At 42.5% G+C, this 15,887-nt stretch overlaps 1 protein-coding gene across 27 annotated transcripts in view; it reads right to left on the minus strand.

The window, feature by feature from the left end:
- Window positions 1–10,932: 10,932 nt before the first annotated feature.
- The window catches only part of foxp2 (forkhead box P2), a 114,634-nt gene continuing 109,679 nt past the window's right edge, over window positions 10,933–15,887 (minus strand). For all 27 annotated transcript variants that reach the window (XM_036957644.2, XM_090214268.1, XM_090214277.1 and 24 more), the window contains one exon: window positions 10,933–14,728. In XM_036957644.2, coding sequence (XP_036813539.2) covers window positions 14,584–14,728 — 145 coding nt within the window. In that variant the 3' untranslated portion in view covers window positions 10,933–14,583. The remainder of the gene's footprint in view (window positions 14,729–15,887) is intronic.

Below are 15,887 nucleotides of genomic sequence, written 5' to 3' on the forward strand. Positions count from 1 at the left end.
GGTGACCTGTTCTCACCTTGTCACATACTGTAGCTACTGTACTGTACACTAACACTACAACAGCTCAGTCTCACCAAGAGGACATTCATCACGGGCAGCACTCTAAGACGATACTGTGTCCCACAAACTAATACCTATTCAACGTTGACAGTTCTAAACCCCTTTGATATTTTGATGTTTGACTTTGGAGCCAATAGCTTATTTTTTAAATGATTATTATAATAACCCCCTATGAAATTTGGATTTGAGAGCCTTGCATTTTAAAACGAACAACAACAACCTTAATTCACCAGGCGATGAATGCAGCATTACCTGTCTGAGACCCCTGTGGTTTCCAGTTAAATGAAGATTAGATCCGATTAATTATATCTCCCTATGTGGCTAACCTGGGAGGGTTTGCTTCAGCATCCTGATGAGGCTGTGCGTGTGTGCGCGTGCGAGCGCGCGTGTGCGTGTGTTATGACGCGGTTTCATATTAAAGGAGATAAGACAACCCATCGATAAGAGACTTAATTACAGTCAATATAAAACACATTTAACTCACAAATTACAGTTCAATATGTTCTTACTATAACTTTGCATTAGAAATGGTTGTTTTGCTATTTGCTTTGGGGAAGCTCCTTTGTGATTTCTAACTACCCATTGCATCAAGTGTTCGTGGCGTTATTGGATAGGCCAGTCATCTAGTCGTCTTCTGTCTGCTGTCTACCGTGTCACTCACAACCCCATTGAACACATTGGGATGAACTTGAGACAGAACAAAACATTAAGGATTACACTCCATTTGCATATCATTAGGAAGATGGGAGGCCACCACCCCTATGGGTTACTCCCGTATAAATATATTTAAATATATAAATATCATGAATACATTAATTGATCTTGCCCTCATATCATCTCTAAAAGCAAGCAGGCCTCCCGTCTGTGGTGCAAGGCCGCCTTGTTTCTCTGGGGAGAGGACTCGCATGACACATAGAGACAGAAACACACAAATAACACACACAGGCACGGAAACAAACAGACGCAGGCATGAACAGATGCAGACACACACACACACACACACGCACGCACAGTTCTGTGTCTATCTGACTTTTCATTTTTTACAGTTCAACGAAAAGAGCAATTACATCAGCGTCTGCAAGCCTGAAGACGTGAGCGTCGCTGTGGGCCAACACCTGGCCGCGTTTAGTGGTGCAGGAGCCGCGCTGCAGCCAGATGTGAGCTGCAGGTCTGGGGCACACGGAGACTGTGATCCAGCCCTGACAATGAACCCTGGGTCCGAGCGGCGAGAGGAACCAGTGAAACCCTGAAAACACTTCCATCACAACCAGTTAATATTATTATCCTTCACGAGCGTAGAGTCCAGCCATCAGTGTTTAAGACTTCAACCATCCGTCAGCTATCCATTTAGCATGTGTCCGTGTTTTCCTATTGAATCAGTGAGATTAGCATTACAAAGCAAAGGGTTTTGAAATGTTGTCAAAACATATCACCACTGATATTGCTTCAAACAGGCCAAGTGTAAGAAGTACACTGCACAACACACAACACATAATGTAAGACGTTTGGGCAGGAATGAGCGGACGGTGTGATCTGCAGAGAGAGAGAGAGGAAGAGGCACAAACAGAGAGAGAGAAACACAAACAGAGAGAGAGGGGGAGAGGGAGAGAGATACATTGGAATTAAAACATGTAATTCCCTGAAGTATTTACATTGCATATAACTTACAAGTAATGCATAGTGCAACCATCATCCATGTTCATTTTGTTGTTAACCTCATTGCATTGTACTGTATTTACTGAAATGCTGTACCACTATACTGCTTTGGCAATATCTACAAATTGTACATTATGCCGAAAAAGCTATCTGAATCTGATAGAGAGAGAGAGAGAGAGAGAGAGAGAAGAAGAAGAAGAAAGAGAGAGCCGTTATGGCATTTGACCCTCATGTGACCTGCATGCCAACCCCTCACATGTGGTTCACATCTGTCCTCCCACTGCAATGCCTCTTCTGGCTCTAGCTTCTGGCTCTGAGCCACTTGTTGCAGCAGCAGGCATGGAACATGGAGCCCCAGTCAGCCTCCATACGCCTGCTAGCCAATTAACAGCAAAATAAACCCAAACAGATTTCAATTGATAAATCTTTAATGATACGAGGGATTTTACACAAATTCACACTTGACAGTGTTAATTTAAAGCAAATACCGAAGCTTGATTAAAAATTCCCCAAGCAAGGGAGAAGATAAATGTTTGAATAATTTATCAGATTTAATTGACACGACCGTGATGCTGTAAACAGAAATGTTTTGGTGTTCGTAATGCATTTTGACACGGAAGGAGTTTTTGGGACGAATCCAAAAAAGAGCACAACGGGAAATGTGGGCCAGGCAAGAGAAAGGGGGTGGGGGGTCACAAGAGGAGGCCAACAAGGGGAGGCTCCCCTTCCTGATTTAGTAAGCCGTCTGCGAATGCACTAAATGAACTTTCAGTACTCTCTATTTACATATTATTCCAGATCTGCTCAGGCTGCAAGTGAGACCGCCATCGGGTATCTTATAATAACTCATTTGAAAAAAAATGACAGGATAGGAACCAGGCTGTGCGAACGTTCAGCAAACACAGTGGTACACAAACCTCGGAGCCAGCCCCGGGCAAAAGCACTTTATTTTGACCCTGGGAAGATGACACTAAACAAGGATGTAAATACACTGAGAGAGAAGGAAAGGAGGAGAGGGAGCCAATAATTCTCACACCGGGCACATCTGGTGTTTGTGACAGCCGTGCGTTTGGGCTATATTGTGGCTCTTGACACCGCGACACACACACCAGCCTTTATGTGTTCAACCTGGCGCTACTGTCATGGCCTCTCTCAGGTGTGTGTGTGCTGATAGACAGACCGCCACACAGATGGAGAGGGACAGACAGAGGGAGGGAGGGAGGGAGGGAGGGAGGGAGGGAGGGAGGGAGGGAGAGAGAGGGGGAGAGAGATAAAGAGAGGTAGAGAGCGAGAGAAAGAGAGCTAGAGAGAGAGAGAGAGAGAGAGAGAGGAGGGAGGGAGGGAGAGCTAGAGAGAGGGTGGTGAGAGCTAGAGAGAGCGAGGGAGAGCAAGAGAGAGAGTTAGAGAGAGAGAGGTGGGGGGAGAGAGAGAGAGAGAGAGAGAGAGAGAAGAAGAGAGACGAAGGAGAGCATTTGGAGAATGAGAATGTAGGAGTTGTGGAGACATACATACCGTACATAGGAGACTCGCCAGAAGATATATGACCTGCAGGTGTGTATATAGGCGACCACTTGTACGATAAGACACCTATTTGCATGTGTGTTGTCACTCCTTCCTGGCAGGTCTGGACCTGGTAAACATCACCGTTATCTGTAAACAAACAGACTTACTAGTGACTATAAATGAATACATCAAATTTTGATGGGAATCGCCATGTTCGTCTCCCGAGCAACAGAACGGCCTGCACCATGATACAATGTACACCTGAATATATGAATACAAAACCAGGAGCCTTGCTGTTTGTAGGGCTATGTTGACTGGATTTTTCAAGATGTTACTTTGATTTGACACGAGTCTGGGCTCAGCGGAGTGGAGAGACAGACAGACACAGGGACAGAGAGGATCGTATACAGTACAGGGCCATTGTCTGTGGAGGCAGAGAGAGACGGAGGCACAAGCATGTCACTAAGGAGGAAACCAAGGGGAAGACACACAACAAGATCATTTGTTGACAGACAGTTTGGCTCAAGACACACACACGCACACGCACGCACGCACGCACGCACACACACACACACACACACACACACACACACACACACACACACACACACACACACAGAGACAGGGTTTTGCCCCATTGATATTTTTGTTCATACAGTTGAAATGAGATCAGTCTGCAGTCCGAGAAAAAGCCTCTGTTGTGTGTCTGTACCCCACCAGCAGTGAACGATCGCTCATTTCCAAGGTATAACACCAATCTCGGCATGGGGGGGGGGGGCCTTGAAGCACAGCTGACATTATAACACACACCAGACGTTTACTTGCCGGGACAATGTATCACTTTCACATCAAAGGAAACGTCTCCTTTAAAACGAAGCCGTGGTGGAAGTCAGCTCGCTTGTGCTTTATTCACTTCCATCAATAAACATGCAGTCGGGGTATACGGTAATCAGGAAACATGGCCAAATAGGGCTGACAATGTATCAAAGCCTGCGCTCGGAGGCAACAGCAAAACCCTAACAAGCCAGTTTATTACCGGTAGCTGTTACTGACATTAGTCAAAACCAAAAGAAAGATAAAATAGAATAAGGAATGAACGCGATGCTGGAATAGCCCTCGGCAGCCTGTTCTCCTCGCGCTTTTGATAACCACACGCCTCCTTCTTTGATATGATAACAAATATAAATTGTTTAAAAACATCAAATGCAACGAGGGCTGTAGCTAGACCCGGACTGCTATGGTGTTAATCTAGAAGAGGTGTGACATACAGACACACAGAGCCAGGGCTGGATACAAAGACAGCAGGAGACACATACTCATTCATACCGAGAGACCTCGGCTCAGCTCGGCTCTGCCGGGCCCATTCTGCTGTAAAAAAAAGAGAAGAGGCAGTGCAGGCTTCCATAACCTCTATACCTGAATCACTCAGCCAAGGGTTGCCCTCCTCCTCCCCTCCTCAGGGGGATCCATGTTGTCAGACTCACTCTGGTCGTGCACTGCTGTCTGGGAGGCTTGTACAGGATGCTCCGGGGTTCATGGAAGGTGAAGAGGGAAGATTGAATCCCTGCCTCCTCTCGCCCCTGGATTTGTTTGTTTCGATCCCGGGCTAAACTGAGAAAGTAGCCATTAAAGGGCGGGTGGGGAGGGAGGAGAGAGAGAGAGAAGTAGGGAGAAGGGGGATGACTACAAGCCCCAGCAGGTACGCTGGGTGTGTTGAGGGTAAAGAAGAAAATCTCCTCCAAATAATATTTGCCCCATGGGCAGTAAAATGCAAATAACAGATCAAAGGGGTTTGGAATGGAAAACTGGAGAGATTGGAGTGAATATCATCACTGCTCCTCGCCATGACACTTCACTGTATAATGGGTATGGGAGAGATACCTCAAACTCATAACTGACCTGTGCTGGACTGGCGCTCCTTCTCCCTTCCTCTCTTTCTTTCTCTACCCGTCTCTCTCTCGTCACTGTGGTAAAAGCACTCCCCCTTTCATCACTCAGTACACACAGATAGTTTGCTTAGGTACAAGAGCTCTTCACAAAGGAATGCCAAATTCCCCTGTTACTTGTTGGCATGACGATGATGTTTGATATTGGCAGCCTGATTCAATTGTACAGTACTCTACACCGTCTTCCCAACTTACTGTAGATAAAACATCAGAGTTCCTATCCGGTCATGAACACATGAACGTCACATAGGAACCTCATGTTCTAAATAATCAATGGCACTTTTTAACACATAAAGGATGTGCTTCTCTTTTAAAGTCACTGTCCAGTTTTTCCAGATTTCTTTCAACTATGACCTGTAATTAATTACAATATGAGTGAATTTGTAATTAAGTATGTAAACTTCTTAAAGCAGCTTTTCTGTGTTGGAATGGTTTGGGCGTACCCTAACAACAGAATGGTTTGGGCATATACCGGTCATCAAAAATATTCATGCAAGTAGACCGCTGATTGGCCAGCTTGTCCTCCTCAGGAGGATGACACCATGCTCTATGAGGAAATAGCAAACATTTGTTAAAATGTAGATACAAGTTTAGGGTGGGGTTTCTAAAGTGTTTTTTTCCCCCTCTAATTTATGCTTTGGCCACAAACACAACTATAAGATGAGTCAACAACATTATTTGGGTATGAGTTAACAGAATATGAACTTTTACAAGTGAGATTTTGACTGGACAGTTACTTTAACACTCACTGTGTTCAATGTATAGGCCTATAGTCCATGAAACTAGCCTAGCAGTGCATTTCTCAAGTTTGGACCTCAAGGTCAGAAACACTGCAGATTTTTATACCCTCTAATCAGGAGCTGATTCAGACCTGGGACACCAGGTGAGTGGAAAATATGGCCAATCAGTGGCGTGATTAATCAATCTATTATAATGACCAGGGAGAAAAAAAATCCAGCAATACTTCAGAATTCAGATCCTGCTAACCATCCCTGGTGTGTGTGTGTAGAGGTGAGATGAGCAGGTGAGAAGCCTCCTAGGTCTAAGTAGCAGACGAAGAACAGCTGAGAATGTGGCTCTGATTGGCTCAGCGTTGCCATGGCTACTGTTAATGACTCGTGCCATCTGACCTGGAGGAGAAGCCAATCATATTGCTTTATAAAGGTGACATGACAAACGCAACTGTGAAGTGTAGATAAGGGAAGTGTAGATCAGTGACAATACTGTCAATATTTTGCACGTAAATACTTTGTTGTTTAAGAAATAGGAGTAACAAAATCATAAGAATTACTAAAGACAATTATTGGTGAGGCTTTTTGATAAGATTGCATTTAGAATTGCTTAGATCTGAAAAATGGTAATGTGAATTATTCCAAAATAAGCATAATTTCCAATCTGAGGATATCTGCCAAACGCATACAAAGCATTTTTATTGATGTGGATGACAAATAATAATGAGGGGTTAATCTCTCCAAAAATGCCTCTTTCTCTAATCTTCATAGTTCAGTCACAATAACCTGCCATTTCAAATCCTCCTCTGATTCACCCTGTGTGCCATCCAGATCAGCAGTGTTCTTCACTAATATAAAAGGCTTTGGCCCATCTGGATAACACTTGAACAGGATGCATGACTGACAGAAGAATCTAAACACAGCTAGCTGTATTTTATGGTTGGTCAGCAGAACCTGTGTGGGGGGGTTGACACAGTCTTCATCCCACCTCAAAGCCACTGTTTCTTCCTTCCCAGGACAAAAGTATTTGCCATTTAATGTAAATCCTTAATCTTCCCTCTTTTCTTCTCTTCCTCCTCTCCTGTCCGTCCCACATCCCTCCCATTTTCTTCCCCCTGTCCTTGCCCCATCCCTTCGTATTTTCTCCATGCATGCACCCTTCTCATTCTCTTATTGCCAATCATTTGAATTCCAATGCCCAATGTCACCTACTTTGTAATTTGATTACTTCATGTGAGGAATTAGTATGTGTATTTAATGCAATTTTTCCCCCCTTTTTTCGTTCTCAATTTTTTTTTTTTGGGGGGGGGGGGGATAAATGTTGCAGAGGGAGGAACAGAGAGAAAGATAGAAGGGTTAGAGTTAGCATGTCTAGCGGATATGCCAGCATTGTGCTAATAAATGACAGCTGATTTATGCATCTGTATTCTTTTATTTATAAAAAATTGCAAGCAGGCCGATTTCTGATATGAATAATACAAGTGGATCCACTTTGATTAGGGCTTCAGTGGAGAGCTGTGCATATTCAGCATTACAATTAAATCTTCTGATGTGAAATGGGAATGACACGCTAATGAAGCGAGCCAGCGAGCCTGAACCGAGACTGTCCAACATCGTTATGGGATATCTTAGATGAAGAGTAATTATACGAGGAACACTGAAATGTCATTAAAAATCTTCAGTAAGTGATTTAACCCACTTTTCCCCACTAATGCTAGATTTGTCTTTTTTTACTCCTCTCCTCAGGTTTTTTTCATCCCCCTTTTCATCCATTTTTTTTCAGGGGGCCAAGACCGATCAGAAAGTTCCTCCTCAGAAGTTCCAGCAGAAAAATGCCAGACTTAAATAGGCTTGGTTTTAAAGACGGAGATACAATCGAGTGTCCTAATTTAATTTGGTGCATCAGAACTCAATGGCGGTGGTATGTAATTGAAATCGTTCCTTAATAAATTCATATGAATTGGCAATTAGGTCTTGATCTGATTTCCACCGAATGGATTGAAATTGATAGTGGAGGTCCTTGAGCCATATCACTCCAGCCACTTTCACATTATCAGGCTCAAATGTTGATATATTATAAGTAATAACGTGCAGTAAAATACTTATGTGGAAGGGATTGGATGTTGTTGATAAGCGGATTTAGTTCATCTGATTCTCATTCATTCATGTTTGATGTGTTCTCATTTTACAGTCTGAGATTTACCCACTGCCTCAATGTGTTGTTGTTGTCTGAATAACCAGCTGTAAAACAATTACTGAACGATATCATGTTACCATATAATATTCATTACTGTCATTATGGAGTCTCACTATTTGTGCTTTGAGCATGTGTGTGTGTGTGTGTGTGTGTGTGTGTGTGTGTGCGTGTGCGTGTGCGTATGCGTGTGTGCGTGTGCGTATGCGTGTGTGCGTGTGCGTATGTGTGTGTGTGTGTGTGTGTGCGTGTGCGTGTGTGTGTGTGTGTGTGCGTGCGTGTGCGCGTGCGTGTGTGTGCATGTGTGTGTGTGGTAGGTGCTGGATATGCCACAGGCAAGAATTCATGAATATCAGCAGTTTCTCACCACTTTGTTCGGTTAATCCCTTGTTTCAGTGGGAGAAATATGCATTTTTCCAGCATGCATTACTTCATTTACAGCCCATTATATCCACAGGAAGTAAAATGTACCTTTACCCCAGGACCCACTGATGTCATGATTTGTGAATGTCTATGGGCCACATAGTTTTTGGCCCCACAGAGGCAACGCTGTATAACATTACGAGCAAATACGATAAAATTGAAAACTGTTAATTTAATTGTCATAAACAGTGAAACAAGAAGGGGTGAAAACTGTTATTTTTAAAGGGTATCTTATCAGTCTCAACTAAACTGATACCATTTTATACTGTTATCACATAATACTGCATCATGGCAAGACATTGTATCATTTGTATAGACTTCATTAATAAAAGCATTTGTCAGCCTAATATAACTGAAACAGTGCAGAGCTCTGTCTGGCTCTGTGCTGCTGATAGGACAAACATGTGAGTGGCGTGACCGCGTCCGTTACGGAACATGGAGTCATGGCATAAAACTGGCACCGCTAGAAAAACGAGTGCCGAACCCAAACGTGCCTCGGAGCTATGCAATTATTTTTGCACTGAGTCCAATATCAACTCGAGAGCAATGCAAATTATTTAAGACGCGCTTTTCAGGGCCCGCAATTATAATAATGATGATCTCAATTAGCGTCGCCATTGCCTCTGACTATTTAGCAGGCAATTTTGCAGCCTGGGGGTGAGGGTATTCTGGAGAGCTGACACACACTGTCAGACCAGGAGGAGGAGAGGAGGAGAGGAAGACGAGTCCTCGGACGGACGCTCAATCAATAAACGTGTGACTGGAGATATTTACTGCAACGTCCCAGGAGGAGACGGCCTAAATTGACCTAATTGGTCAGTGTTAGAAATTAAATTAAATGTAGCTGGATGGAGTTCATTTGCTAGGCCTAATACCGAAGCTCAAATGACACACAATCACTTGAAGGATAAAGTCAGTATCCTACAAGCACTAAAAGGATCAAGTAACTTTTGAATTCACAATTAACAATGTTAACTGTTCTAATCTATTTTTTAGTCAAAAATGTACTGTAGTTCTATAGTAGGTACGCCTCCAGTGTGTGGCTATAAAGGTGTTGCTACATTCACCCAGTGCACCGCTCCTTCTAAAGGAGTTTAGAAATGAACTCTGACCTATTTAAGAGAGAATTCTCTCCTTTTCCTCTGGATATAAAAAGGGACTTCTCTTCCCAGCGTTCATGTGGAAAAGGTTTGCACCACTACCTCGTTCTTTTATTCATCGCACTGTAAATAACTCCACTTTATGAAAAGCAGCCAGTGTGACTCACGGATACCTCTCTAACCACAACACATTATTATTTCATGGTCTTTGAAAGAGGGGTCTGTAACGTTGCCTTACACTTTAATGCGGGAGCTCTCTCTGATGTTGTGTAGTACACAGGCCCCGTCCTTGTTGCAACTCCTCACTTGAATTCGCAGACACTTCCAAGTGCATAAATAGCACGAGAGACGAGTGTGCCTCGCGAGGTAATGCTCTGGAACGCCGTTGAGGGAGATAACAGCAGGCATGGTTGCGGCTCAGGCTGTCATGGGGGGGGGGGGGGGGGGGACTGTGTGTGTGTTCTCCAATTGACTTCTCATGGGACATCACATAGAGAAAATAACATACGGGGTTGGAGTTGTCATTAAATGACCAGCGGACATGATTCAAAGCATCCCAGATAGAATGTCCCTGGCCACTCTTTGGAACGTGAACGAGCCCTTAGAATACAGAGGAGCTAATGGGGACATATTGGTCATGGTGGACTCAGTGTGAATCTCAATGAGCGTGTCAGTAAGAGCGCTCCATGACCGACAAGGTGTAACCTAGCTGGGATGAGTTGAGCTATCCACTGTTTGTCATCCATACTGTTCTTTATTCTATAGCATCAGTCAACACATCTCCATCGAGAATTGGTTTGAAAAATGAGAAGGAACAGCAACATTGGAATATAACCATAAACAGCCATTTATAAAAAGCATGTTATATGCCCTTTCTCTTCTGAGTCTCTGTTGATCCCTACCGTATGCTATTCCCTGGATAAACTACCCCCAGTCAAGGCTTATGATAAACTCTCCAGTAACTACAGGCCTAATAGTGTACTGGGCCATGGTTGTACTTGATCAAAGGGTGGCTTGAACACGTGGCCCCTGAGCCATTACTGGTCCAGGGGGTGGGCTCCAGAGGGCTCTGCCTATGGATCCACATGTCCCAGTCCTCTAAACAAGACTCTCGGTGCTAGAATCTGGAACAAAGCCTTGTAACACACACATTAAAATGGAATTGTTTTTTTCCCCCCTTGTCATTCTCAGAAGTAGCAGAGTCCTGAAACGTTAAAAGAGTAATGCCAGCTCGATCTTTCATGGTTGCGCCTTTGTAGAATATAAAATGTATATGTGTACAAAAAAAGTAAGAACTCCCTGAAGTTGGAGGTAGACAGTTGCTTTTCAAATCCTAGTTTTGGTCCTTTATTTTAGTCAGCAGTGAAAAGCCATGAATACAGAAAATAATAACGACTGTTACAATTCTCAACCATGACCTTCTAGTGTCAGAGAATCTTTAACGCATGGACACAGTACACGGTAATGAAGGTATCAAAAATGAGTTCACCTCGATCATAAAGGAATACAACAAAAACAAAAAAAACATAAAAGGTATTCACTAATTACATAAACATATGTGTTTGCTACAGTCCCAATTTACTGTATACATAGGGGGATCATATTCCCAATTATTAGAGAATGATAGTAGTAGAAAGTATACATGACTCAACTGCCAGACATAATGCTTCATAAAGTATGCACAGAGGTACAAGCAATAAATACACACATTAGGTTAAGCCTTACAGCTACGCAAAGCAGATGCAGAAGAAGCAGGTTTGCTATTCTTAGCGAGCAATGAGAGAACAGTAAAAAAAAAATCATGAAATTCAGAAAAGAAACACCGATTTTTTTTTTCTTTTTCTTCGCTTAGAAAAAAGTCTGGTAAATTTTATGGGTCCACCAACATTTTTACATAGTATGCACAGTTATCAAAATACAGACAAAATCATCCCAGAATATCCAGACAATCCTAAAATCTAGTGGAGGAGCAGATTGCAGTTCTGGGATCTTTCTGGTATTATGTGCAAGCAACTATTTCAGACATTGTTATTTTTACAAAACCCATGCAAAATCTACAGGTAATATGCATTCTGTGGCTGACAGTTTTTCCTTCCCAAACAGTATAGTTGAGGTACGCATTCTTATGCATTGTACTTACATTTAGGTCATCCTCCTGATCATTTGTATGTCTTACAGTATCTTTTATTTGTTAATGATTGTTTTCCAGTCCACCAAATTATTTTAGACATGCATTTTAAAACACAATATTCCCTTAAAGGTATTTTTACATTATCATTCTACAAATGTTTGAGGACAACCTATGACAATACTAATCTTCTTCCGTGTCTGACGTCAGGAATGTAAACTGTCCGTCGAGCCGTGTCCGTTGAGTAAAGTGTAACAGCTCTTGTGGCTCTCTAATAACTCGACGTGCAATCTGCCATTTAATTGTTCAGAATTGGTTGTGCAGAGGTAGAACCTTTTTTATTTTTATAGAAAGCCTTCGTTTTTGGGGTTAAGTGGGAGAATCCTTTTTTTTTGTTGTTGTTGAAAGACGCCGTGTCCTTTATATTTGGTGTGATAAGATTATTATGAACGTCGTCTTCCAAGTCATTTTTTGCTGACTCCGTCAAAGTACATAAGGGAGAAGCCTTTGTTCCTGGGCCCAGCACCCTCTTGAAGTGGAACTGGCATGACTGTGTGTGTAACGTGTGTTTGGGTTATGCATGTGTGTTTGGTTATGTACGTAGTAGTGCGCTAAGCTCTAGAAGCCAACTTTTTGGGCTTGGCACAACACTTGAAAACAACATATATGCACAGTATGTTTCCATACATACGCACAAAGCAGACACACACTGATAGTTAAAATACAATACAACTCAGTCAGTTATTTGACAGTATCTGTTTTTCTGCATCTGAAGGTTACCATAACAAGGACCAGGAAAGCTGGCAGACCAAACACACAGGACTGCGCGCGCGTGTGTGTGTGTGCGTGTGCGTGTGTGTGTGTGCCTTTGAAAGGGTTTGTGTGTGTCATTTCTAGAGTGTCTATCCCATAACCAGAGGCAGAATTTTGTGTAACTTTGGTTTGACTGAAAACGGAAATGACCATTAAAGCAACAACATCCACTTTTCTAGATGACATTTAGCTGAGAGAAATGAAATATATTTTTTGACAATCACTAACTTCTGTTCCCGCCACTAGAATCCCAAATGTGATATACAAGTTGCCTACCCTATACAGAATGCAGTGCAGTTAAAGATAGCTTCTCCTGTGCTACCACACTGACTGTATCTATATAGTTAAGAAGCTATGGATTAGACAATGAAGTATTTAAACTATAGAATAAAGCAAATATCACCTAGAAAATGTTTCTTTTCACCTTTGATATCCCTCTTCTACAATGGCTATATTATTTGCTTTTATGTGATAACCAAGCCACATCATTTCATATCAACTTGAAATTATGACTTATTTGGCTTTACTAGATATTTTAAATGTTTGGTTACTATGTTTCCAGTTTCGGTTTTAAACGCGGCTCTAAAGAAACCGCACGGAAATAAGACATGACATATTTGACAGTCCCACTAAACATGACATATTCACTAGATTAGAGAAAACTATGACATGATGGGTGACGGAAAGACAAAAACAAAAGAAATCAAAAATCAAAAAAGAATCTTTCACAACAACACAATTTTCTGCACTTCCATTGAACACACAAATGTTCATTTTGGTCATGATCCACTTTTACAGTAGAGCTGCTCTCTACCAGTCCCTATCACATCGCCTGTAGTCACATGTCACATCTCCTCTCCTCTCTCGCCCTAAACTCCAAGTGGACACTACAAGTTATCAAATTACACATCAAAATCTTGTTTTTTTTTTTCTTGAATCATCTTTGTACAGGGCTAAATGAAACGATCCCAGAGGTTATTTAGAAGGTAGTTCGCGGAAAGCTTCTCTTTATACTAGTTAAAGTCACAGAAGGCTGACCAAAGAGTCTGGTGGCTTCTGTCTAAGCTATTGGCCATTGATAGTGTTGGCTTTGGTTTCTAGCTGTTGCCTGTGACTGTTTGCAGGTAGACAAAGCTTTAGAACAAGGAGGTAAAGGAGAACAGCAGAAGAATATGCAGAAATGCATTTTTTCCCCCGTGTTGGTTGGTGCTTACACAAACAGTTACGTTATTCAAACTTAATGTCACGTTAATTACTTTTCATCACAAACAGGTTCAGACTGGAAGCCTACTTTTTTGACAGCTGCAACAGTCTTGATACCGTGCTTCTGTTACTGTTGGGAAATAGGAAATGGCATTTACAGTCGGTGGTGCCAGAAATCAGAATACAAAAAGTAGAACGCAAAAAGAAGAAAAAAACAACAACCGTTTTTTAGAATTTTTGCAACATACAACAGTGACACTAATTTCTGATACTACTCCTGTGCAAATGATGGACAGAGCAACAACGTTTGAATTGAACCAGCAATTGTTTCTAACATCAACAACTACTGTGAGGGTTTTTTGATATTCACAAAATTAAACATCTTTTTTTTGGCAGTATATGAGGCCGTTAGCTTTCTACAGAACGGGTTCCCAGACTCGTGTTTTTGTCGTTTTCCGTCCATGAGCCTCTGTGTGTGTCTGTGTGTATGTAGTGGCCAAGCCATCTTAATGAAACAGGTCTGAAAGTCGTTTTAAAAACCAGACATCTCATGCCTGTCATGTTCAGTCAGGGATCCCATAGGGCTGCAACAAAGAGTTCCTTTGGGCCTCGTCTTCCGGATGCATGCTCAATAAATACTCCAGTCCGCGGGTCGGGAGGGAGGAGAGTCAGCTGTGGTCTGTTCTGTTGGTTCTGTTTGGTTCTGGGTGAGGAGTGGTTCTGATTCTAGCAGGTTCTAGGAGGACAGCCTGTGAGGAAACAGGTAGGAGGACAGTGTGACGGAGGTGGAGGGAGGGGCCTGTAGTAGTGGGAGGGACTCCAGTAGTCACTCCAGGTCATCTGATAGGTTTCCCTCCTCCAGCTCCCGGTCGTCGTCTAGCTCTGGGCTGTGGTTGGCTGTCGTCACCAGTGACATCGGACAGTCATCGTCGTCCATGTTCAACGGCTCCTCCTTGACGTGGATCGCTGGCCTGGAAAGGAATTTATGAAATATGTTGTCTATAATTGTATACATAAAGACATATGATAACCGAGTAGGAAATTGATACAGTGATACAGTTCCACCAACGTGCCTTAGTCCCATAGTTCACCCAGGTAGAAGCCACTGCTATACAGTGGTGAATGTGTGAACTCCCATACAATTAAACACAAAAACTATGATTGAAGTGAGAAGTTAGGCTGGGTTCAAATTAAAATGAGTGCCACAAGCCTGGATTTCACCCATGCACTACCAAGGTGTTTGAGCACACAGCTATGAACTAAACCTGTCTCTCTGCCTGTCCGGTGGTTGGTCATCAGTGAGCTGCAGACAGGGGTCTACAGCGGCAGTGAAGTCAAAGAGATCCTCTTATGAATATCTGAGTTGTTTGCGTACAAGGCTCTAGGGTATCAACTCTTCACCCTGGTCACATATTTTATCATGCTGCTATTTGTTAAAGGTAATTAGAAAGATTGTGAGGGAGAAGCCCCTCAGCACAATTAACAGGGGAAGGAACCAGAAAAAAACGACTAATAAATCACTCAAATAAGCCTCCCTCTTCTACAGAATGTATCTTCAATATTTATTTGTATTTTATTTAACCTTTATTTAACTAGGCAAGTCAGGTAAGAACAAATTCTTATTTACAATGACGGCCTAACCCTCCCCTAACCCGGACGACGCTGGGTTAATTGCGCGCCGACCTATGGGACTCTCGATCGCGGCCGGTTGTGATACAGCCCGGGATCGTACCCGGGTCCCCCAAAGATATTCCACATAATAAACCTACAGTATGTCTTTTTCAGAGAAAACATAAAACATTTTGAATGCAATAATTGAAATCAGCCTGAATTATCATAAACATATCAAAGCTGGCATTACATTGCTGAACACCGTGTAACAACAACCATGGTATTTGTGAAACGATAGTTCAACATGAAACATCACTTCCACTGTAAGCAATTGCATCAACATTTTTATGACAAAAATTTGAAAATGGCTTACACCCAGACATGGTTGGCCATCAAGAGTTTACTGATGACACCTGGTTGACTTAAAATATATATATATAAAACACACTGCATACTAAATAATGGAGAATTTATCATCCCCTCTAGTCCCCTGGAGCAAGGGGAGTCAAGCTTTTTTTT

Source organism: Oncorhynchus mykiss, chromosome 21 (assembly GCF_057628025.1).
Source record: "Oncorhynchus mykiss isolate SJ-2025 chromosome 21, ASM5762802v1, whole genome shotgun sequence".
NCBI classification, from domain to species: Eukaryota; Metazoa; Chordata; class Actinopteri; order Salmoniformes; family Salmonidae; genus Oncorhynchus; species Oncorhynchus mykiss.